At 30.3% G+C, this 24,421-nt stretch overlaps 3 protein-coding genes and 1 long non-coding RNA gene across 4 annotated transcripts; 2 read left to right on the top strand and 2 right to left on the bottom strand.

Annotated features, from left to right (window-relative positions):
- Nucleotides 1–1,073: 1,073 nt before the first annotated feature.
- LOC108452550 (agamous-like MADS-box protein AGL80) lies at nucleotides 1,074–4,401 on the bottom strand. The gene has a single exon (XM_017750348.2). It carries the CDS (start codon nucleotides 1,720–1,722, stop codon nucleotides 1,255–1,257), a length of 468 nt encoding a protein of 155 aa, XP_017605837.1. The 5' UTR covers nucleotides 1,723–4,401; the 3' UTR covers nucleotides 1,074–1,254.
- A 978-nt stretch (nucleotides 4,402–5,379) lies between these two features.
- LOC108452115 (uncharacterized) lies at nucleotides 5,380–6,209 on the bottom strand. The gene is made up of 2 exons (XM_017749865.2): nucleotides 6,021–6,209; nucleotides 5,380–5,905 (listed from the first exon to the last, which is right to left on the bottom strand). Exon 2 carries the CDS (start codon nucleotides 5,875–5,877, stop codon nucleotides 5,557–5,559), a length of 321 nt encoding a protein of 106 aa, XP_017605354.1. The 5' UTR covers nucleotides 5,878–5,905; nucleotides 6,021–6,209; the 3' UTR covers nucleotides 5,380–5,556.
- Nucleotides 6,210–13,331: 7,122 nt separating this feature from the next.
- LOC128292784 (uncharacterized) lies at nucleotides 13,332–13,894 on the top strand. The gene is made up of 2 exons (XR_008282695.1): nucleotides 13,332–13,376; nucleotides 13,630–13,894. It is a non-coding gene; the product is annotated as an uncharacterized LOC128292784 (long non-coding RNA).
- A 6,680-nt stretch (nucleotides 13,895–20,574) lies between these two features.
- On the top strand, nucleotides 20,575–21,383 carry LOC108452085 (uncharacterized). The gene has a single exon (XM_017749824.2). The coding sequence runs from the start codon at nucleotides 20,673–20,675 to the stop codon at nucleotides 21,231–21,233; it is 561 nt and encodes a 186-aa protein (XP_017605313.1). The 5' UTR covers nucleotides 20,575–20,672; the 3' UTR covers nucleotides 21,234–21,383.
- The last annotated feature ends 3,038 nt before the right edge of the window (nucleotides 21,384–24,421 follow it).

Genomic DNA, 24,421 nt, shown 5'->3' on the forward strand with positions numbered 1-24,421 from the left:
AGTCGGCTTAAACTAGAGTTGTCATGATCCGAACTTGCCACAGATTGAAATTTGTCTCACCATCGAACTTCTCAATTTCAAACATTGTTGCTGCCATCTTTGAATGAGTTGGTGTATGAAAATTGAACTAACTCTAATATCACTTGTTGAGATCGACCCAATTAAGTAACAAGTAAAAAAAATAGCGGAATAAATTGAGAAACTGAACATACAAATTTAACGTGAAAAAATTCCTCTAAAGAGGGTAAAAAATTATAGGCAAAGATAATTTTACTATAATGATAAAAGAACGAAAAGTACAAAAGATGGAAATAAAAACTAAACCCCGAAAACTCAAAAACCTGAAAACAAAGAACCCTTAAAACGTAAACACAAAATTCTCTAAATGTGTTATGAGTTCTAATCTCTAATTAGTATATTTTTAAGGTTGTAAAAGAGCCTATTTATAGACTAAATTTATATGTGAAATAATAATAAAATAATTTAAACTAATCGAGTTTAATTGAAACAAATAAATAAAATTTAACTAAAAGATTATTTTGTTTATTTAAACCCCACAACAATATCAAATTCCATATAGTACAAATAAAATAATCTTTCAAAATGAATGTGTTGAGTATGAATTTAGCCTATAATAAAATACTCTTTCAAATTAGTATATATGGAATGTGATATTGTTGTGGGGTTTAAATAGTTTTATATGAATTTTTTCAGTATGGTTAAGTAGATATATTTTACAATAATAAATGAGTTTAACTGAAAGATTATTTTTCAGTAAGATAAATTATTTTTCATATAGTACAAATAAAATTCATATAAAACTATTTAAACCCCACAACAATATCACATTCCATATAGTACGAATGATTCCCATTAGAAAAGCCTTAAGAAATTGAAATGCTAGATAATTTTTATGAGAACTTTACAAATCTATCCTACTCGGATTTAGTAAGTGACAGATACGAATATATTTCTGATGAATATATATTTGGAAAGTCGTATGCCCATTACCATATTCGAATATGCGCCAAAAACATACATTGAATACGGATACTTTACGGAAAATAAAAGCATTGAGCAAATACAAAATGAAAATGAAACAAAGCCAGAGTTTATTCATGTAGAGCAAAACAGATAATTCTTCAACAAGCAAAAGTACTATTCATATAAAATCTAACTGGATAAACTTGTATACTAAGCATGCTCTACTTTTATTTCCATTTCTCAACCAACTTGATTAGGCTTTTAAACTCCTTAACCCTTAATCTTATTGGTGATAAGCTTAATATTTTCCTGCAATTGATAATCCAATTCTTTCAACTGCTCTAAATTATTCCAATCACAGTTATTTCCACCTGCCATGGTTTCGGCCAAAGCAAGTTCCTTCTCCAGCTCTCGGTTTTTCCTTTTTCGTTTCTCTAACCTACCATTCAACTGCAATATGCTTCTTTTAAGAAGAACGGTTTGGTCCATCATATTCTTACCTCGTTGCTGTGCCGGTGAACTCTTGAACTTTTTGAGAACTTGACATGCTTCGGCTTTGGATGGCCAAACATCCGGTTGCGCATCGTAAGAACTGAAGATTATAGCACAAGCAGCAACACCGCAAAGGGTTGTCAGTTCACTCAGCTTCTTCAGCAGCCCGGCCTTTCGCTTCTTTAGAGTCGCTTTCCTGGCATATTCGTTAGAAATCAACTCATACACAGTTGCCTTTCTGCCCATGGTTAGGAATACAGAGAAGGAATTAATGCCGCGTGTCTACGCCCCTCTGGAAAAATTACTTATATAGATGGATGGCCTCGAGCATATATGGTTAAATATCATAATGTGGTAACGTTGTAACTGAACAGCTCATATTTTTTTCACGAGCATATTCTAAAGTAGGGCCACAATAAAACTGATAAATTGAGAAACCTTTCAAATATGACAAATTTAAAGGATACCTTACTAATTTAACAGAAAGCCTTAGGAGTATTTCGAATTGTAGCATTTTTCATGGATGGGTATATGGCAAGCAATTTAAAAGGGACAGCTAAGGAAAGATTTCCCACCATGTATGTAATGTACTAATGCGTGCTTAAATTTGTACTTTAGACGAGGACAGATTCTTTTTATTACCTGAAAATGGGAATGTAGGAGAGCATATGCTATCATGATGTCACATAACTAAGTACAAAACAGAGAAGGGTGAACTTGAAAAAGGCTAAAAGTGAAAGAGAAATGAATTCATCTATTATTAATTTCTTCAAAAAGTTGTATAAGGAAGGATGCATTCATTGTGAGACGTTAATAGATACTAAAAAGCAAATAAGCAACATGTATTTCCTAATCAACATGGAACAGATCATTGATTTCAGAGAGAGAAGTCACCTCCAGAGACATAAATAAAGTTTAAAAGAAGAATTCAACCTTTAACAGTCATTAACCAGCTACGTAACTTGTAATTGTTCACTATCAACTCATAGAAAAGATAGATGATTACCATCTGAGGATGCTGATCACACGCCAGTGAGAACCACCATAGTTCATCGGCAAATTTCCTGGAAATTCTCCAGAAATTACATCAAAGCCAATAAGTAAAGGTTAATCATATGTTATAGTGACCACAAATCAACCCTTTCATTTTTTATGGTAATCTGATGTCCTATCATTCAGTGGTCATCTTCAACCCACCGCTGTTTATCACCATAACAAAATAATAAGGCATAAGGTGAAAACATTATAATGAAAGCAAGAATGAAAAGTAATGAGTTTCTGGAAACAATTTGTTATGGAAAGAACTTTCTATTCAGCAGAATGGCAGAGCAATAAATTAAATAGAGGACTCTGAAATGCTATATGTAGAAACAGATCAACTTTATATAAGATCCATTATTTAACAATTATGTTAGAATGCTCAAAGTCATAAAACTTATCCATTCCTTCGTCAAACAGATTGGATCGCATGTATGCTGTGAAAAGCATGTCCTCACGCAAACACATGCTCAATCAAACAAGCACAGCCATGCACAAAGTTTCAGGTGTATTATGTGCAAAATTATGCATTATGGAGTAAAAAGAGGGGTATACAAAGCAAAGGCAATAACATACGGGAAAATATCATGACCAAGTCAGTACATTGGGCATTAGTTTATAAGGAACGGCAATAACATACGGGAAAATATCACGACCAAGTCAGTAAATTGGGCATTTGTTTATAAGGAACGCCAATAACAGTATTTTGTACCATTATCCTATTCCATGGAATTTTTTTGTTTAATGCCTAGTTTAATAGGTGCATTATGGATGGCATAATCCAAATGAAAGGCAAGAATTAATTCAAGTGTTTAGTTTTGAACCATAAATTTTGTGCAGGTAACCCATATGTGGAGGCAACTTTCTTAGATATGATTACAGCCAGACACCAAAAAGTCTAGAGCTACCAATTACATTCTTAAGAAATAGGCATCTCCCTATAAGAAAACCAAATCTTTGAGTTTTGATGCATACCTGGATTTGCACTTGCTTTGTATTTACAGTTGGCTTGTCTCTTATGCAGAGTTTTCTGTCCAACTCCAAACAGCTTCCCTTAATCTGTTTTTCACATTTCTAATGGGTAACTTCCAAGTTTCATATTTCATTTCCTATAAATGCTTCTCCAATTGAGTGCATCATCACTCTTCCAGATTCATCATAAAAACTAAACTCCTTCAAGAAAGAAATTCAACAACTTAATATCTTGCACCTACTAGTAATCTCTACATGAACCATATAGGAAACAACAAAACAGTAATTAGATCTCCAGGAATTATTTCCCTCATTTCCACCTTTGACAAGAGTTTCAATTGTCATATGATAATCAGGGCAGGATTTCGAATTCACCGTAGCAGGAGGTAGGTTTGGTGATCTAGTAAGTCTGAAAGTGATTGGTAAATTATCTGTGATAGTTCATCGCTGAGCTCCCTTTGGCTCTGGGAGTAGGCCTCTCAGCAACATACCTAAATTTCCTTCTTTATCCAAAATCTTTTCAACCTTGCTTGGTTAATTGATTCTTAAGGTGAGAGCCAACCTAAATACAACTCAGACCAGGTTCCTTCTTAACACTTTACTGTTGCATCTGTTCACTGACACTAGAAAGCCACTTTTTTGCATTCTTGGGGTTCAGATTCAATTATTTTCCTTGCAAGTTTCACAGTTATGGCGTCCTTTACAAACCTTAAAAGCACTCAACAAGACTCACCACATTACTGGATTATATCCCTAATACCGGATGTGAGGATGACATTTTCTACCGCTGCTAGCCTTCCAGCATGCCCAAAGTGGTCAACACAACAGAGAATAATGCTCTACATTGGTTTCAACTTCATAATCTTTCATGCTTTCAGAGTATCTGCAGTACTCAAAAGGTAAATCACATACTTATGATGAATGAAAATGAAGAATGAATCATCATCTACTTGCACAGAAGCTTGTAAAGGAGAATGGATTGTCAAACAGAATGCTTGTGGGATAGATAAAAGCAGTTCAATAACACCTTGCAAAACAAGGAAGTTAAAACTCCAAAATAAATGCACATATGTACATATCATCTATATATCATCCTCCTAAAATTAAGAGAGATTTTTTAAAAGCTAAATTGAACTCCCAGCTTAGTTTTTCACTTTGGTCCTAATACTGAAAATTTTCCATTTTAAATATTAGGTAGCCATACCTGTGGATGCAACTTTTTCTTAAAATTTAGGAATGCAACCCATTACAAGAAACCTCACATCCAGATGGGCATATATCATATATACAAATGCACTTGGAAAAGATAGAAGGGCTCCATTGGCACGCTGTAATCCTTCATCCACAAGCCCTCCATAACTAATAAAAGATAGAATCCTGTGAATCTAATATAGATATAATTAAGCACTGCCCCATGTTCCTTCTTCAACCTAAATAGGTCAAAGCATCCTAGCACATCCATGTAATGCGAAGCTACGATAATCACTTACCAAGAAACTACATCTGAACTGTCTCTTGAAATGTGAGATCAGCAGAGTCTACCTCACTGCACTTATCATACACGAAACCTATCCACGACCACTTTGAATGGCAAATCAAAGAACCTAATCGCCAATCTTGTTGATGCTAAATCTGCAAGAGCACTCAACATATTGGAGATAATGAACTCATCTGGTCATCCTTCAGATGCCAGCAGTTCATAAAACATATTCAATGCGCTTTCAAGTTGCAAATCATGAACATGGCCAGAAATCATGGATGCCCTTGATACATGATAGAGTTCATATTTATGCCACATCTACCTTCTACCTTTAAGTGGCAATACATCTTACAATAAACATTTAGCCATTACAATTATTTAAAAAAGTAAAAAAGGAATGTCTCACATCCACATTGTAAGAAAAATAATGTAAAGAATAGAATTAATGTTCATTTTTTTTCTCCCAAAATTCATACATTATCTTCATCAATACTAGCTAGTTCATCAAAAACCTTAATAATGCATTCTCAAACTGAATGTGAACTTTCTTTTTCCTACATAAAAAGGGAAACTAAACTTTTAACGTATAACTACTTGGGAACTTTATCATCAGAGGTTGGAGCCTTTTTAACAGATGTACCAGAGTTTGCTGCTTCTTCATTTTCGACAAGCTTCCGGAGTCTTTCTTGAAGGGCTCGCACTCGATCCTCAGTCTTACGAAGTTTCCTCCATCTGTAAATAGTCCAAAGTGCCAAACCGCCATAAACAAGCGTGTAAGACCCCCATACATAAGGATACGTTTCAGCGTGCTCCTTGATTTTCCGATATCTTTCCTGCACCAATTCCGACAGGCTAGCCGGCGGAGTAGTTGTAGTTTCCTGAGACGCTTCCCCTTCTCGCTGAGTCGCCATTGTCAGCCTTTGAATGATTATCAAACCCCTGCTAAGTAAGCAAAGGTTTTAGAAATGGAAATTAGAATAAAAAGATTCAAAATCAAATGCATAATCCTTCTTATAATCAAAAGTTCAACAACAATTTGGCAGGATAACTTAACCTCGGTTGCTCGGACTAGTCGTTTACGGCGCCAAACCGCGACACTCACTGACACGAGCGCGTGGCCGGAGCTCGAGAAAGACGAAGAAGAAACAGTAAAAAAAAAAAAAACCGACGAAGATGGAAATGGAGATGGCGGCGGCGGAAAAATAAATAAAATTAATAGGGCTTTCTAATATCTGATCAAAATATTTTCGAATTTTCAAATTTTATTCTAACAAAGTTTAATGGTATAATGCTAAATTTAGCCTTTAATGTTTACTATTTTTATCACTTTAGTCCTAATTTCTTTTATGACTGTATACCTAACCCTTCAAATTTTAACCAAAATAAAAATTAAATTTTAGGATAAAATACAAGAATAATCATCAAACTATTGAATTCGTTTTATTTTGGCCACTCAATTATTAAAATTTTCAATTTAATCAAACTTTTCAAAAGCTTATGTAGAATTCTAGGTATTTCCACCTAATATTTCAAAATTTGCACATATATAATTAAAAATGTTGGCCATTAAATAATTTTGTTTCCATTTTGGTGCGTTTTGCCTATGGAAACATAAACAAAATTGTTTTAATTCTTAAACCCAAATTATATTACTTGTTATCGTGGATTTATTAAAGTGTATTGTATTGAAGAAATACTCAAAATGTTCAAAGTTAGTGTTTAGGGGAGGGGAGGGAGGGGAGGGGGGGGGTTATTCAAAATTTTCAAATAAAATTAATAGTGATTTAGATAGGTGGTGGAGTGCGGTGCACTTAATATATTTTTGTCTTAGGTTATAATATTATTATAGTATCTAATATCATCACTATCGTTGTTTTTATTCTAACCAGAGGTAAACATGCTACTCATCCAAACCTACTTTCTATTTTTAGAAGTATGTGTTGAGATTGATTGAGAGTTGGAATGTTTGAAATCGTCCATGAAAAATTGAAGGGTAAAAAATTAGACAGATGTAATACCCCCTACCCGTTTCCGAGCCTAGAATAAGGTACGAGGCATTACCGAACTTAATATGATCAATCATGTAAAAATCAGCCATAAAATTTCTTCTAAATTAAAAACTTTCATACATATGTTTAACGTCCTTTATATGGGCCTACGGGGCCCAAAACATACATTTAGGGTGGTTCGGGACCAAACCGTAAACATATGAAACTTTTGCAACACTTAGAAAATTTTCACACTTTGGAGAGTCACACGCTCGTGTTTTCAACCCGTGTAACTCTCTGTTTATAGCTTCATCTCCCTTGTCAGTCGTACACTTCATATAAATAACAAGAAACGTGTATGGGCTCAATTCTCATTAAATTTCTCATATATATATACACAATTTTACGTTATGTGATCATACAACATATATCTGCCATATCAAAATATCTCTGTAATCTAAATATATTTTCATAACAACTTATCTTGATTTCATATTATTTCATATTTAAGCTTAAATAACTAAAGTATTTGAAATATTATCTTTATGCAAATAGTACACATGAGGTATATAATTCCATAATTATGAATAAACACATTTATCAAACATTTTCCATATTCATATATCAATGTCTCATGTCTCCATATATCAATAACCGTCATTTTCATGAATTCCGAGTTCAATTTCATGATTATTTGTCTCGTGTTCAATTTATTCTATGTCAGAACTTTATTCATTAAAACATTTGAATTATCAATACATATGGACAGTACATTCAAGATGAACAATTATATAATCACAAATGAATTCATTTATCAACCAAGTTCTATACTCGTATCTTATCAACTCGTACTTCCTTGTATCACATAATTCCATGTAACACTTACCAAACTTTGTCAAATTAGTGAACGTCTTACGGAATTGAGTACTTCGTTTTCTCGATGCCATAGTTCAACTATGGTCTTACACATCTTCACATAATGATGCCATAGCCCAACTATGGTCTTACACATATTCATATATCGATGCCATAGCCTAGCTATGGTCTTACACGAATCACATATCTCACTGATGCCATATCCCAGATATGGTCTTATACAATAGCATATATCACACCGATGCCATATCCCATATATGGTCTTATACGGAAATTACTTGTCACTTGTAGCCGAAGCTACCACTATTCACTGATCAGGTAGCCGGAGCTACCACTTTTCACTGATCAGGTAGCAGAAGCTACCACTTTTCACTGATCAGGTAGCAGAAGCTACCACTTTCACTTGTCATTTGTCCCTGATCAGATAGGTGTAGCCGAAGCTATCACTTATCACTTTCACTTATCCTTGATCAGATAAGTGTAGCCGAAGCTACTACTTATCACTTTCATTTGTCCTTGATCAGATAAGTGTAGCCGAAGCTATCACTTATCACTTGTTGCCATGGTCCAACCATGGTCTTTTCCTTCAATTCATCTTATCACTGAACTGAAATGTTCAATTTGATCATTTATTCAATTTTCATGCTTTTACATTATTCACGATTTTATCATCAATACATATGAAATAACACGTCATGAAATTCATAAAATTAACAAATAATCACTAAAATTTAGCCATATAAATTCAAAAGTTCAATTTTTGTATTATAACGATAATCATAATTTCATAATAAATATTCCAAATAAAACATTATATCATTTCTAATCCAACACTTATCGATTATAATCGGGCATGTGATCAATTTATACACGAGTCATTCATATATTTTTGTATATTTTCCTCCTCCTCCTGTCCATCCACATCCTTAGTATAAACAACACACTTGTAGGTAACATTATCCATAATTTTCACTATCTACTTATGTGAATATTCAAGCTGTTCATCTGTGTCATAGTCACTAAATTATTTTTATCTTGAGATACAGAACTCCAAATTAAGATCCATAATTTTTCCCAGAAACTAGACTCATATTTCTTCTTACCATAAAAATTTCATAATTTTTTGTTGGGCCAATTAATACAGTTTATTCATTGAAGTCTCCCCTGTTCTGCTGTCTGACAGTTCCGACCCTTCTTCACTAAAAATTAATTATCTTCTTGTACAGGATTCAAATGATGTCCTCGTTTGTTTCTATTAAAAATAGACTCATTAATAATTCTAAACATATAAATTTAAGCCTCTAATTATTTTTATCCAATTTTTGATGATTTTCCAAATCCAGAACAGGGGAACCAGAAATCATTCTGACCTTGTCTCACAAAAGTTATTGTATCTCATGATTTACAATTCCATTGCTTACATAATTTCTTTTATAAGAAACTAGACTCAATAAGATTGAATTTCATATTTTATTCATCCTCTAATTCGATTTCTACAATTTTTGGTGATTTTTCAAAGTTAAACTACTGCTGCTGCCCAAAACAATTTTAGTGCAAAATGTTGATTTCCATTTTACCCCAAATTTCACAATTCATACAATTCAGTCCTTGCTCAATTAACCCCTCAATTAAGATAATTTTCTCAATTAATACTTTTTATAGAAATTATAAGTTATTTCATAACTTTTGAAATTCATAATTTCCACATGAAACTCTAACTTCAAAATTTTTTACAATTAGGTCCCAAACATTCACTTTCTATTCAATTCTTTCAATAAAATCAGACTATAAACAATTTAAAGCTCTAATTCCATGCCAAATCATCATATACTTCCAGAAATCATCCATAACAACTTCAAAAATTAGACATGGAATCAAAAACTAATGAAATAGTAAGTTGGACCCAATTGTAAAAGTCCAAAAACATAAAAATTTCAAGGAGAAAGCAAGAATTAAACTTACATGAAGCTGGAGTATGAAAACCAACTTGGACCCTCCTCCTTGGCTGTTTTTCAGCTGATGAGTATGAAGAGAAATGAAGAGAATTCTAGATATTCCAATTTAGTCCCATTTTTATTTAGCCAATTTTGACAATTTTCCAATTTTGCCCTTATTTCACCCATTTCCCGATTTTTCTCAGCTATTGCCGCCCAAAATATCCCTTTGGGCTTATTTTCATTTTAGGTCCTTCCTCATTTGACAATTGAGCTGTTTAATCCTTTTAGCAACTTTTACACCCATTTCAATTTAGTCCTTTTTATTTAATTAACCACCCAAACGTCAAAATTTTCTGACTAAATTTTATTACTACCTCACCAACACTCCATAAATATTTCTAAAAATATTTATGGCTCGATTTATGAAGTCGAAGTCTCGATACCTCATTCTCGACCTAATTTACCTAATTAATTCTTTTAAATCACCAAATTCACTAATTCAAAAATGTTTTTATATTCACATTTGACTCATAGGTATTAATTTATTAAATTTTCAACTCACCCATCGGATTTAGTGATCTCAAATCTCTATTCCCAATACCACTGAAAATTAGGCTGTTTCAAAAAAATGGAAAAATATAATATTTTTTACAGGCGTGCTTGATAAGAAATATAAAAAAATGGAAAGAAATGTTAGTCTATTACTTGGTAAAATTAAAAAAATGAAAGAAAATAAAATAAAATATTTTAAAAAATACATAAATTTGAATTAACATACACCTCTCTATCATTTTTTTCTCCTCTCATTTTTAAATTTGGAAATTTTGAATTTTTTGCATTGCAATGGAAAATGATCATAAACCTATTTTATTTCTTTCTCATTTTCTTCTCGATCAAGCTAACTCAAATTTTAGTTTTTGCTACTTTTCATCTAACCAAATGCATAGCTGACCTAGAAAATATTTTTTTTTAAAAGTTACTTTAAAAATATTTTTAATTTGTAAAATTATTAAATTGACCCCACAAAAATATTAGAAAAAATTATAAAAAATATTTTATAGGAAAATAAATTAATATTTTCCCACTCACTAAAATTTAAATTTTCTTAATATTTTTCTTTCATCATTTATCACTTTTCTCCCAAATTTCTCTTATTTTCACACACACTCTCCAAAACTTATCTATTTTTTAATACTTTTAAGTGCATCTTCCTAATTTGGAAACAACCATTCTTTTCTTTACAAGGTGTATTGATTAATCTCCAAAAAAAATTAAGATTGTAACTTTTTTTGCAAAGTTTAGTTTTATAATTAAATGATTTTGGGATGTTGATTTTGTTTGCATTCCTAATCTATTAATTCAGTAATAACTTTTAGATTTGTTTTAATACAAATTGTCGAAACAATTTTTTTGAAAACAGGAATCGACTTTGTTTGAAAGCGAAGATTAAAACGGAAGCCGTCACCAATCCTTTTTTATTAGGTGTGATCGGATCACCTTTGCTATAATAAAACGTTTTAGTTTATTAAAATAGTGTTTTTGGTCTATGAAACTTGAGAGAATGGGTTAAGGATTCGGTTACATGCAAGGAAGAATTAGCACCCTCGTCACACCCAAAATTGGTACCAAATTGATTAGTTAGTGTCTTAATGTCGAAAGTTGAAAATCGAGAATGGATTTAAAATACGATCCATTTTTTATTAACATCGATTTTAAGAATGCTTGAATTAGATCAAAATGATTGCTAAAGATCTCCTCGTCTCAAGATATCAGAGTATCACATCCCGTAAGTTAGGATACAATACCATGAGCTCCTGAGCGCAAGTTTGTCTTTAATTTTCATTGGAATTCCATGTATTTTAAAACTCGAAAGAATGTTTGGCCATTTAGGATCAACGAGAAAATTGAAACCCCGTAAGTTGGGGCACAGTTCCTCGATGTTCCAAAACGTGAAACATTGCCTTATTTTTTGAAAATTTTCGTTTTTTTAATAATAGCGAGTACGATATTTAAACGACGTGCGTTATTTGTTTGGATTAAAATAAAACGATTTATTTGATAAATGTAATGAGGCTTGATTCATGAGGTGATGATATGAAATAAAATATAGTGCGACATGGAACGATGATACATGAATAAAATATTATACAAGTGAACGGTAATAATACAAAAAAAACGAAATCAACAAATTAAAATACATAATGGCAATAATCACACAACATACATTATTGAATACTAACATTAATAATCAAAGACCAATGAATTAAATAATATATAACAATCTTAAAATAAAAAGTATAAAGTAAATTAAAATAAATAAGATGTAAAACGATTCCAAGAATGGTAATAAATGAGTTCCAAAATAATATAAAAAAATTTAAAGTCAACTATGTATAAAACGATTTAAAAATAGATTATATATATAAAATTTTAAAATAGATAATATATATAAATATAAAAGTGTAAAATAAATATTATAAAGAATATTAAAATAAATAATAATAAAACAATTTAAAATAAATGAAAAGAGTTTAAAATAAGGCATATGAAATAATTTAAAATAAGTAATATAAATCAATTTAAAATTTATATACTAAAAGTTTAAAATAATATGTAAAAAGAAATTTGAAATAAATGGTATACAAAACAGTTTTAAAAATAACTATATATATATAAAATTTGAAAAGTAATATGTATATAATACGGGGAAAGAATCTAAAATAAATAATAATATATAAAATAGTTTAGAAATAGATATATATACATATATATATATATAAGGCAATTTAAAATATATAATAAAACAATTTTTAATAAACAGTGCATAAAACAAGTTAGAATATATATATATATATGAAAATAATCCTATGTAAATTATATATAAAATATTTTAAAATAACATAATAAATATTTTTTTAAAGAAAATGAATAAAAATAGGTTTAGGATGCGATTGAAAACGGATTAGAGTTTCGAGTATAAAGGGGCGAAACAAAAAATTCCCCAGACCCCTCAATGCGTTGCGCTTCATCCTGGGCCAAAATGAAATGACGAGAAATTTCAGGGTAAAATGGGAAGTCAAATAAAATAAAATAGGGCTTAATCGAACGGTTCTGCAAAAAGGAGGGACCAAAATTGTAAATAGCCCATTTGAGCCTTAAAAACACACGGATCCCCTTTAAATAGGGTCGTGTCGCACCTGGATACCCCCAAAATGATGCCGTTTTGAGGCGTTGGGGGGTTTCAAAACGCTGTCGTTTTGCATAGCTATTAAAGCCAATTTTTTTTATTTTTTTCTTAATTTCAACCCTTCCTTTTTAATTTCTCTTCTCTGCTAGGGTTTATAAAACCCATCATTGCACCGCGCCGGACCACCGCTCCTCCACCGTGGACGGTGGTCGGAGAGGTGCAAAACGGTCCCTTTTGCCCTCGTTTTGACCAGATCTAGAGGCCTAGCCTCTTGTTCGCGACAAAAACCGAATAAAATAAGACTCTTCGGTCCCTTTACCTAGTCGACGCAGTCGTCAAAGCCAAGGCCAAACCTTAAAAGGTTTTGGGGCCCTCGGAGCCGCGAAACACCCTCGGCGACGGAGGAGCGTGGGGCTACTCAGGTAAGTTTATTTCTTTTCCTTTTTTATTAAAAGATTTGTGTTAAAAAAATAACAATAAAAGAAATAAGAAACGAAAATAGATAATGAAAAGATTAAAACCTCTCGAAACTTCTGTTCTGTTTTTTTATTAATAGTGTGTGTAAAAAAAATAACAAAGGGGAGATTTCGGCTTTTAAAGTCATTTACAAGACGAATCCATCCTATTTTTTTGTCGTTTTCTTCCTTGTCCTTGTTGTCTTTACTTCTTCTGCAGGTGTCAGAGGCGTGGGTGAGTGGTGGTGGCGTGCGGGGAAGGTTCTGCGCGAGATGGCCAATGGTTGGCCTAACATGCGGCGGCTGAAGGCTTGGTGGCTAGGGTTTTTTTATGTTTGCTGAAAATGTTGATAGCTAGTGGGCTAGGGTTAGTTTGGGCTTGTTGGGTTTGAAATTGGGTCTGAAATGGGTTTTAATTGTTTGGGTTATACATATGTTGTAAATGGACTTAAAAAATTGGACTTTAATTGTTTATTTGGGTTTTATTTTTGTTTTATTGGCCTGGGCCAAAATTGGCTATTACACAAATCTTTGAAAAAATTAGGATTGATTGTATTTATATTCTTGAATTTCATGAATATTGATTAGAAATATTTAACATTTTTGTTTAGAAATTGTTGCTGCTAGTGTAAATTTCGTGTTTGTGTTAATCTTGTGTTTGGCATATTGCATTCTTATGACACTAAAAAGAATTTTACGTGGTTTTTATTTTTGTGAAAAAATATTTTTTTAATACAATGCCTATAATTATCCGAATCTCTTTTCAAACCTTAAATACTAGTTATATATTGGCTTCATGAAAAATAAATTATAAATAATGATTTTTCTGTCTTATTAATTTATCTTATATTTAGTATAATTTGTCATAATAATTATATTTATTAAGTTGTTATTTGATAAACAAAAAAATTAATTAATGAAAAATTAAATATGGGAGAAATTTATAAATATTGAATTTATATTATAAAATTGTTTGGTATATTAGTAAAATTACAACTACATATAATTGTATTATCGATAATAGTAAATCTTGATTTTTGAAAATTATTCATTTCAAAAAAAATTTAAAACTTTGATAAGAGAGAGATAATTCAACAGTTTCAACACATTAGAAAGTGTTATGTACAAGTTATTAGAACTTATTTGATGTATATTTTCTATTAGTTATTATTTTAATAATTTTATAATTTTTTTACGTTTAACTATATTATACATTAATTTATCAAATATTAATATTATATATTAGTTTATAAGAATTTTTTAAAGGTTTTATTTTTAAAAAAATTTGACCTTACACTTCAATTTTTCTGGCTCGCCACTGCCACTGCACCCAACCAAACACACTCCTAGGCTTTGCTTGGTAGAGTGAAAAGAAAATTGAAAAAATAGAAAATTGAATGGGTGGAAAAATAAAAAATGAAAAATATAAATATTCTTTCCATAAGTGTGCTTGGTATGAAAGATGAAACAATTGGAAAGAAAAAATAATTTTCTTCCTCTCCATTGCTTAGTAGAGCTGAAAAGTGAAAGAAAATAAAATAAAACAATTGAAAATGCATAATTTGAACTAACATACAATTTTCTCTCATCTCATCATTTCAATTTAGAAGGATTGATTTTTATGTATTATGATGAAAAATGATCACCCACTTTTTTTTCTTTCCTCTCACTCTTCTTCCCAATCAAACACACTCAAAAATTATTTTCTTTCCAATTTTCTACTCCCTCCTCTCATTCTTCTACTTTTCCACTTAACTAAACACTTTTGACTGCTTGATTGGGAGAAAAAGTGAGAGGAAACAAAATAGGAGGGGTAATCATTTTCCATTTTCATCCTAATGAATAAGATTCAATCCTTCCAAATTAAAATAATGAGATAAGAGAAAATGAAGGTAATGTGTATGTTAGTTCAAAATAATGCAAATTTCAAATATTTTATTTTCTTTCCTTCCATTTTTCAACCCAACCAACAAAGGATTAAAAGAAAAAGTAATTTCTTTCCATTTTTTCATCTTTCCTACTAAGCATGCTTATAGAAAGAACAATTTTGTTTTCTATCTTTTTAGTTTTCAACCTTCAATTTTCTATTCTTTCAATTTTCTTTCTACTCTACTAAGAAAAGCCTTAGAGTTTGGGTTGATTAAGGGTTTAAGAAATGGAGAAAATATTTGGTACACTTGTCAGTGGAGTTTTTAGACTCCACAAGCACGGTCAAGAGTTTATAAGTGTCCAATAGAGTATAGTAAAATATTACAAAATTTTGAAAGAAAGTGTAATACCCCAAACCCAGCCTAGAAGTTTAAGCCAAATCTACATTGGTGCGTTGAAAACAAGTTTCAATAAGAATTCAGAAATACTCAAAACTTTACTTGATTTGTAGCATAAAAATTTTCAGAGTTTTAACTTTGAAAACCAAAATCCATTTTAGTCGACTTAAATGATTTTGTAGTTTCGTGTTAGAAATTGTTAACTACTAGCGAGATTAGCAAAAAGCAAGGCAAGTTCAAAAACAGATTACAAACCCAAAAGATCAAATCATAGTTACATCAGTGCAAAAACAATTCGAGTTCTCGTACGCCGTCCGGTCTTAAGTCAAAAGTTTACCTGAACAGATAAAGATAAGACAATGGGGTGAGCTACAAAGCACAATATATAACCCAACTCAAATACAAATAAACAGATCACAACATATAAATCGTAGTAACATGGAGAACATAATAGTGGTCATATAACCTGCATAGAACATATCCAAAGTATCACAGAGATTTCGACAATGGTAGTACAATAGAACACAACAAGACAAACAACACCAAAATAGAACATCAAATGTATGTCTATATCGATGCAATATTTTTCAAAACCAATTAGAATATAGATTTATTAAAAAAAAATCATACCCAACTCCGCTACACACCAAAATAGAGTTCTCCAGAACTCGTCCAACCAAATCACACCAACAGATAACTATGGACAGTGCCACCTGAATTTGCAGTTAAAACTGTCAGATCAAATACATGTGGTCAAGCCACTATATCACAATTAAGTAGCCAGGACAGAATTGTGGATAAACCACTAGATAATGCAGATCATTAAACTGCTAGAAACTTTCTCCTTCCACATTATCCCAAATCTCATGCAGTATGTCATGACATGCATATATAGAGTCAGAGTGATAAGCATGTAGGTCCTGCTATCGTACAATAACAGAACCAGTAGGCATGAGAGTTCATTATTTGTAAAACAGATTTATCAAACCTCAATAGATCACATCGGATTGTTATGAAGTCATATGCATGGTTATACATTAGAATTAATACCAATCAATTCAACATATTTGGATATCACATATTCTTAATCAATAGAGTAACACAGGGGCGTACCATCACACTTAACACAATACAAATCGTACCTGGATAATTCATATACCTCAACATATCCAAACAAGGGTACATTATACATTTGCAATCATTTTTACTTATCTTAATTCAAAACAGACATACGTACAGATAGCAAATTATACACTAACAGATCAACAATTCATGAGTTTTATAGCTTAATACAGATCATACAGACCTTATGGAAGGCCTACATTTGATCTAGACGACGTTCACGGCCCTAAGGAAAAATTTCAGTATTTTGATCCACATGCTCATGTGGACCCACATGTTCATGTGGATCCACACGGCTTAGCACACAATCATATGGCTTTCTTAGTGACACATACGGCCTCGTATATGGTCGTGTGGTTGCAAATAGTGAGTTACACGGCCTGGACACATACCTATGTGACCCTAAACAGTACCTCACACGGTCTACCACACGACCGTGTGGCGTCGGAAGCCATGTTTTTCGACATTCACAAATCACAGAAATTCAGGTTTTTAGTACCCACTTGATACAGATTTGATGTAGAAGCAACACAGATAAGCTCTCGTCCCTAAAACGACAACCAGACCTTAATCAAACATTCCTCATAACCATTTCAATAACAAAACATATTTATAACCAAAGTTCCATTGAAAACTTTCGACACAAACCCAAAACCGAATTTAAACTCTTACCCCTGCTAGTATCCAACAATACAAGTACTTAAATCGGTGGAGAACCTTGATATGCAATCCCTTCACCTAAGAAAGAGAACCAATTGAACCCTCAAAATAAAATTTAACAAAAAAATAAAACCATTTCAATTTTAACAAATAGTGATTAAGAGTGAATATTAGTAAAAATTCGACTACAAACTTACACTGTTAATTTTTTGTCGAAAATGATGAGATATGCAATTTCTTCAACAAAACCAGTAGCGGAGTTATTAGAAAGAAAAAAAAATAAAAAAAAAAACAACAGAAGAAGAAGAAGAACTGGCATTCCAAATAAGAAAGGAGTTTCTAAAAGATGAGTTTAGTTATTTTTAAATTATAAAGACAATTAAACGACTTCTCAAGGCAGCATAAAAGAAAAGGGAAAAAATATTTTTCTTATTGCTTTCGCAAGGATTCAAAAATCAAACCAAAGAGTATGCAAAAGCTTATCCATTGAACTATTAAGCTGATATTGTCATCAATTAATCGAAATTAACTTATAACCCACATGTCCAAAGGTAGGAGTTTAATAAAAAAGAGCAAAATTTCAAGAGATAAGATTCAAACTTAAAACCTCGTGTACATAACCAGAACACTTAACCATTGAACCAAATCCATTTACTTGTTAAAAATTTCCAAAATCTAGACTCAAAATCGAAAAATAACCACGTTTTGGTTTCAAAACTTAATTTCTTCTAACCTGGTTTGTGGGATGTTTCAGAAAGAGACGTGCGACAAATTTTTATGGCTGCTTGTAGAATAGAAAAAATCTTGTCAGTGTATCAAATACTAACCTTTAATCAATTATGAGAAATAGTTTTTTTTTTGGAGAGGAAACAGTGGAAATTTGTGTGCTGCAACTGACAAGGGCAAGAAGCATCTCGTATGGTATTAGTGTGTGCAAATCATTTTATTAGATAATTAAATGTATGGGGTTTGTGAAATGATTTTTAAATATTTTGGATTTTATTTAATTTTAATTTTAATTTTAAAATGGTAATACAAAATATGATAGGTTATAAAAATTAAAATATATCTAAAAATAAATATACAATGATTTATTTGGCCTTCTAATTTTATAAAAAATATCATTTCAACCTTTTATTTAAATTTTTATCTTTTTAGTCCTTGAATTTATGTTGTTTGTCAAATAATCTCAAAATAGATGAAAAGTTAATGTTTGTTAACTTTGCTAATGTGGTATACACATGGATTATCATGTGAATGCTTCATCACCAATAAATTAATTTTAAATTTTTAAAATAAAAATATATAATTTTTTAATTTTTAAAATTAATTAATTATTGACATAGCGTACAATCCATGTCCTATGCCACATCAGTAAAGTTAATAAACGTTAATTTTTCGATTTATTTTAAAGTGATTTGACAAACAATACAAGTTCAATCGCTAAAAGAGGTGAAAAGTTAAATGTAGAGCTAAAATGACTTTCTTTATAAAGTTAGAAGATCAAATAAATCATTATGCTAAAAATAAAATGCATATCTAAAATAATCTAGACAAAAGATTGTCCCAATTCAGATAAACCTAGATAACTATTTGCTTAGATTTATTCCAGATGTGAAAAATTATAAATTTTAAAATATTTTAGGTTTTTTATTTTTGCCATGTGTCATATGAGAGGATTCCATATGTTGTTATGTTGTTGGTTCTCAACGCCATATCGAGATATTTTAATGATATTATTGTAAATGTACCAAAATGTGTGATAGAATTGAACTTTAGGTAAAAAAAAAAAGATACATTAACCCACAAAAATAAGTTTAGTAGCAACAGTATCAAAGTATTATCAGTTTATACAGACCACCAAGTTTTACAATGTTAAAATTATTAGTCTAAAAGAAGAAGAAGAAGAAAAAAAAAAAAAGTCATGAACGCCATTCATCTGAAATAAGTTTAACTTGAATCCTGTCTAATTTATTGTAATTTTAGACAATCGTATTTATGTGTTTGTTTATAGGAGTCAGTTTAACTTTGATATTTAAAATAAGTTATCTTTTCAATTAGACTTTTAGAAAATATAATAATCCTAATTAGAGTTGTTTATGAGTCGGGTCGGGTCGAGTCGAGATCTGATTTCGTAGAAATTTTCATGCTTAGTCCCATTTTCAAGTTGACCTGATCTACTCAAAAAACCTATTTTACTGTTCAATAAAATAATAAAATATTTTTAATTGATATTTTATTTATTTAATAATTATTTTTATAAAAATATTATTTAAATTGAATTTGGGTTAAGTCAAGGTACAAAATTATTGTCCAAGTTCGATCTAACTCCCGTCAGACCGATCGGGTCAAGTAGGCTACTCGACCCTTGACAAGTCTAGTCCTAACATGAGTCATTTGCTCAATCTAAGCCCATGGGCTACGGATAATTTAGATTAACTATTGATATAAATTATTTCTCATGTTGCAATTCGACCATGTAATACAATTTAATATTAATTAAATTAGTAAGACATTGCATTTTTTATACAATTTGCTTTACTTCCAAAAATCATTAAAAATATTATATAAAGAATATTAAATAATCATGTGGTAATTTTATTTATTTAATAAATTTAAAAAATTAAAGTTGTGACAAAATTAATATCTTCAATTTATTTATATTCACTAAAATAAACTCATTTATGAATCATGTAAATTTCATTTAATAAATTAGCTAATGTCAATTTTGAATTGATTCGGATAACTCGATTCAATTAACTTAAAATTTAAATTTTTTTCGATTTTTCAAATTAAATTGTGTTTTATTCACCTCTAACTCTGTCAGTCAAACATGCCTAACGAATTACATTTTTGTAATTATAAGATAGTGTAATTATTATTGTAATAAATACTATTTCAATCAATTACTTTATATACGAATTTTTAAAATATTTATCAATCAAATAAAAGAAATTAAAGGAAAATTAGTATTAATTATTTAGAAAGTCAATAAAAACAAAAATGTTATTTTACCCTTTTATAAATATTTTTAAAATAATTTTTTCATAAATTTAAAGGTTATATTATTTGATAAAAATGATTAAACCCAGACCCAGGGGAAGCGGGTTTTAGTTTAGAGTTAAAAAATCGAGGAGTTAGGAAAAATGAAAAAGGTATTAACGATAACCTTTCTTAAACGTAAACCAAAATCAAAGCCACTGTTTGTGACATTATGTATAAAGATCAGTCTCCTTTTACCAAACCTTCGCTTCTTTCAAACCCTCACTACAAAATCACCGTCGCCACCGTCACCAACCCTCCGCCGATCCTCAACTCTCCTTCACGCCATGAGCCTCTTGTGCCCAATCCAAACGCTTCGCCTATCTTCCCTTCCTCCTTCTTGGCCCCAGCTCGCCTCATGTTAACTATGGTGTCGTGGCTCCGCACACGCCGCCGCCGATGTTTTTTCCTTTTGCTTTGCTCCCCTATTCTCATCCCCTTCCTCTGCGCCACTTTCCCCCTCATTTGTTTGGCTGAAATCTGTTTTCGCATTTGTCGGAGGAGTAGCGGAGGAAAGGCTGCGGCAGCGGCGCAAGAAGATGAGGAGAATCGGCTGCGGCAGTGTGAAGAAGCTCCTTGCGGGGAAGTAGAAGGAAGGGGAGGTGGACTGTTACAGAGGTATTTGGAAGATCAACTGGCGCTCGTTGGATCTGTTTACGATTGTGGCGATGATTTTGATGATCATGATAATCAAGATCTTGATCTTGATGGTAGAACTCCACTTTTGAGTTGATTTTGAACTTTATTGTTTTTATTTTTTGTAAATGATTCAATTAATGTTGTTTAATTTAGATTTCCACTTTTTTTTTTCTGGAGATTGAGTGTTTGTTGCTCTGATTTAAACTTTGAAAAAGGAAATGGAAATTAGTTTTAAGTTTGTAAATGGATGGTGGATAATATCTTGATTATTAGATTATAACTAAGAGATTCATTTTAGTTTCTAATTAATAATAACTGCCTGGTGTTTTAAGAAAATGTAATTAAATTATTTTTAATTTTTATTATAATATGTGAATATTAATTTTTTTGGGAAGGGTTCAATATTAATATTATATTAAATAAAATTTATTAAGACTTTTATAGATTATAGGCTCTAAATTATTTGCAAGTTGTAGATTAATTCTTTAAATACATCATAAATCATCATACTAGTTTCAGGATCAATTTTTAGGTAAATATGTTAATCTTGATATATATATATATATTATAGTGTAGTCATAAATTTGTGGTACAACATAAAAGATTTAAATTTAGATATTGAAGATAATATTATTAAAAAATATAAATCTAAAATTAAAATTTAAGCGTTAAACGGTAAAACCAACATGAATAATGCAATATATTTAAAAGAAAGTTTAAAACATGATTTTATCCCTAAGATGCATCACTTTTTCAATTTTATATCTAATTTTTTATGGTTTAGATTAATACTTAAATATATATTTTGTTAACTGTTTCAATCCATCCATTCAGTTCGATGACATTATTGATATTAAATAAAAGGCTAACACGTGGTCTAATTAGAACACACATGTGACACTTCTAGTAAATTAAAATTTAAAACCTCACATGTGACTTCCTTCTTATGGTACATATTCCAAAAAGTTAAAGAAAAATAAAAAGATTTAGAAGATTTAAAAATGGGAATTTTGTAAAATTGTTAAAATATATCAATATAACTTTTAAAATTCAAAATCATATATATATATATATATGTATATTTAAAGAATTTTAAATTTTAGCTAAACCTTATAAATTTATAAGAAAATGTGAAATATATATTATAAAAATTGAAATATTTTTAGAATAGTTTTTCAGAAAAACCAAAAATATATATATTTAAAAATAAAAATTTAAAATGGTTAAATTAAGAAAATAAATTAAAAATAATATAATTTTTTGAAAAATTAATAATTTTGGAAAAAACTATTTTTGCATGCAAAGTATATATAATTTCTATTTTTTAAAAATTTAAAAAATCAAATTAATATTTGATCAACCATTCGGTGATCAGCGGCCAGTCAATGGCAATTAGAAGTGATCAAAGTCAATGGTTGTTTTCTAAAATGTTTAATTATCTTTTTAATTTCATAAATATTTTTAAATTTTTATTTCCTAGAAAGTTTTAGAATTTATATATCTATTTTAATTTCAAAAAATATAATCACATTTTAATTGATTGAAAGTGTTACGTGACATATTCTAATAAGATAACATGTGAGTTATAAATATTAATGTGAAAAGAAATTAATATATTTAAGAGTCAAATCATAAAATAAAAGCACAAAACAAAATTAAATAAAATAATCTCAATAGGTCAAGCATTTATGCAAGTGAACATGCAAACTAATTATTTTAAACTTAATTAAAATAAAATGAAAATAACAAATAAAACAATTGATTTAACTTGACTTAAATTAAAAAAAACATAACTCTCGAACTATAATTTTTAAAAATCAAACCAGCTCCAAATAAAAGCTACACTCAATTTAAGTCCTAAGGAAAACTTACTATGCTAAATTAGAGTATTAATAAAAAGCTAGCCATTGATAAAGCCTTCGAATTGAAACTTTCAGTTAAGTTGACGAGGCAACTAATTTTTTATCTTTTAAATAAAATACATTTTTTTAAATAACCCTAATAGAAGGGTTGTTTTAAAATAAAACACTGTAAGTGTTAATAATTTTTTATAAATAAAAATTTGTAGTTTTTATAAATAAAAATTATAATTTTTATTTTTAAAAATTTTACCGTATATTCTTGATTTTTATTCATAAAATTCTTTTTATAATTTTTTAAAACATTTTTATTTTTGAAAATGCTTATGCTTTTATTTTTCTTATATAAAATTTGGGGGAGGATCTAGTATAAATTTAGAAAAAAATTATTGTGCACACCAAGATTTTCAAAGTGTCAACTTTTTATTGAAACAAAAATCTCATTAATTTTTAGATAATTTTTCAAAAGAATTATGAGTGTTATAATTTATATATTATAAGCATTTAATATATATACAAAAAAACTATATATCAAACTTAAGTTTACAAATAAACTATAATATTTGTTTATAAATTAAATTTAAAATTAATAAAAAAAGTATAAATGCTATAAAATATCATTTTTATTAGTGAATAATTGCTTGGATTAGTGATTAAAACTTTTGTTTGTTGCTTAAATTACATGAGTTCAAAAATACATACGATTGGCTCGATACTGAGAATTGATCATAATACAGACAATGGAATTCGAGGACGGTTTGCTGGACTGGCTGTTTGTGTTGATTTAAGCAAACCTTTAATCTCAAAACTCAAGATTTCTAGGAAGACACAAAGGGTTGAATATGAATCATTGCCCAACGTTTGCTTTGGTTGTGGACGATTTGGTCACAACATGGATTTCTGTCCGCATCACCCTTCCAATGAATCGAAGGAGGGTGATTTGAAGGAACAACCCAAATCTAAGGGTAAGGAATTAAACAAGAGGGTGGAGGAAGAACAATTTGGACCATGGATGTTGGTAGAGAGAAGGCAACGGCGTTCTTCCAGAACAACGACATACAAGAGTTCCATGGTTGTTGACAAGATTGTTGGTGGCTCCAGATTTAGGGTGCTTGACGAAAGTTTAGGTAAGAACAATGGAGAGAATGATTCTTTTGACATGATTAATGTCGAGAAAGATGATGCTCGTATGCAATGTAATCCCTCAAAATCTGTTTATGTCCCTAAAAAAGGAAAGTTGATTAAGAGGAATTCTCCAAATTTAACGATTAATAAAGGAAAGGGGAAAAGAATTACTGTCTCTAGTGGGGCCAAATCGAATTTGAGAATTCTAAAACCATCAGAAAATAGAGGTGAGCAATCAACAGGCCTAGGCTTTTCATCTATTGAGGATGGATCTACTTTGCGGTCTAATAAGGAAAAG

The sequence above is a fragment of the Gossypium arboreum genome, chromosome 5 (assembly GCF_025698485.1).
Source record: "Gossypium arboreum isolate Shixiya-1 chromosome 5, ASM2569848v2, whole genome shotgun sequence".
Classification (NCBI taxonomy): domain Eukaryota; kingdom Viridiplantae; phylum Streptophyta; class Magnoliopsida; order Malvales; family Malvaceae; genus Gossypium; species Gossypium arboreum.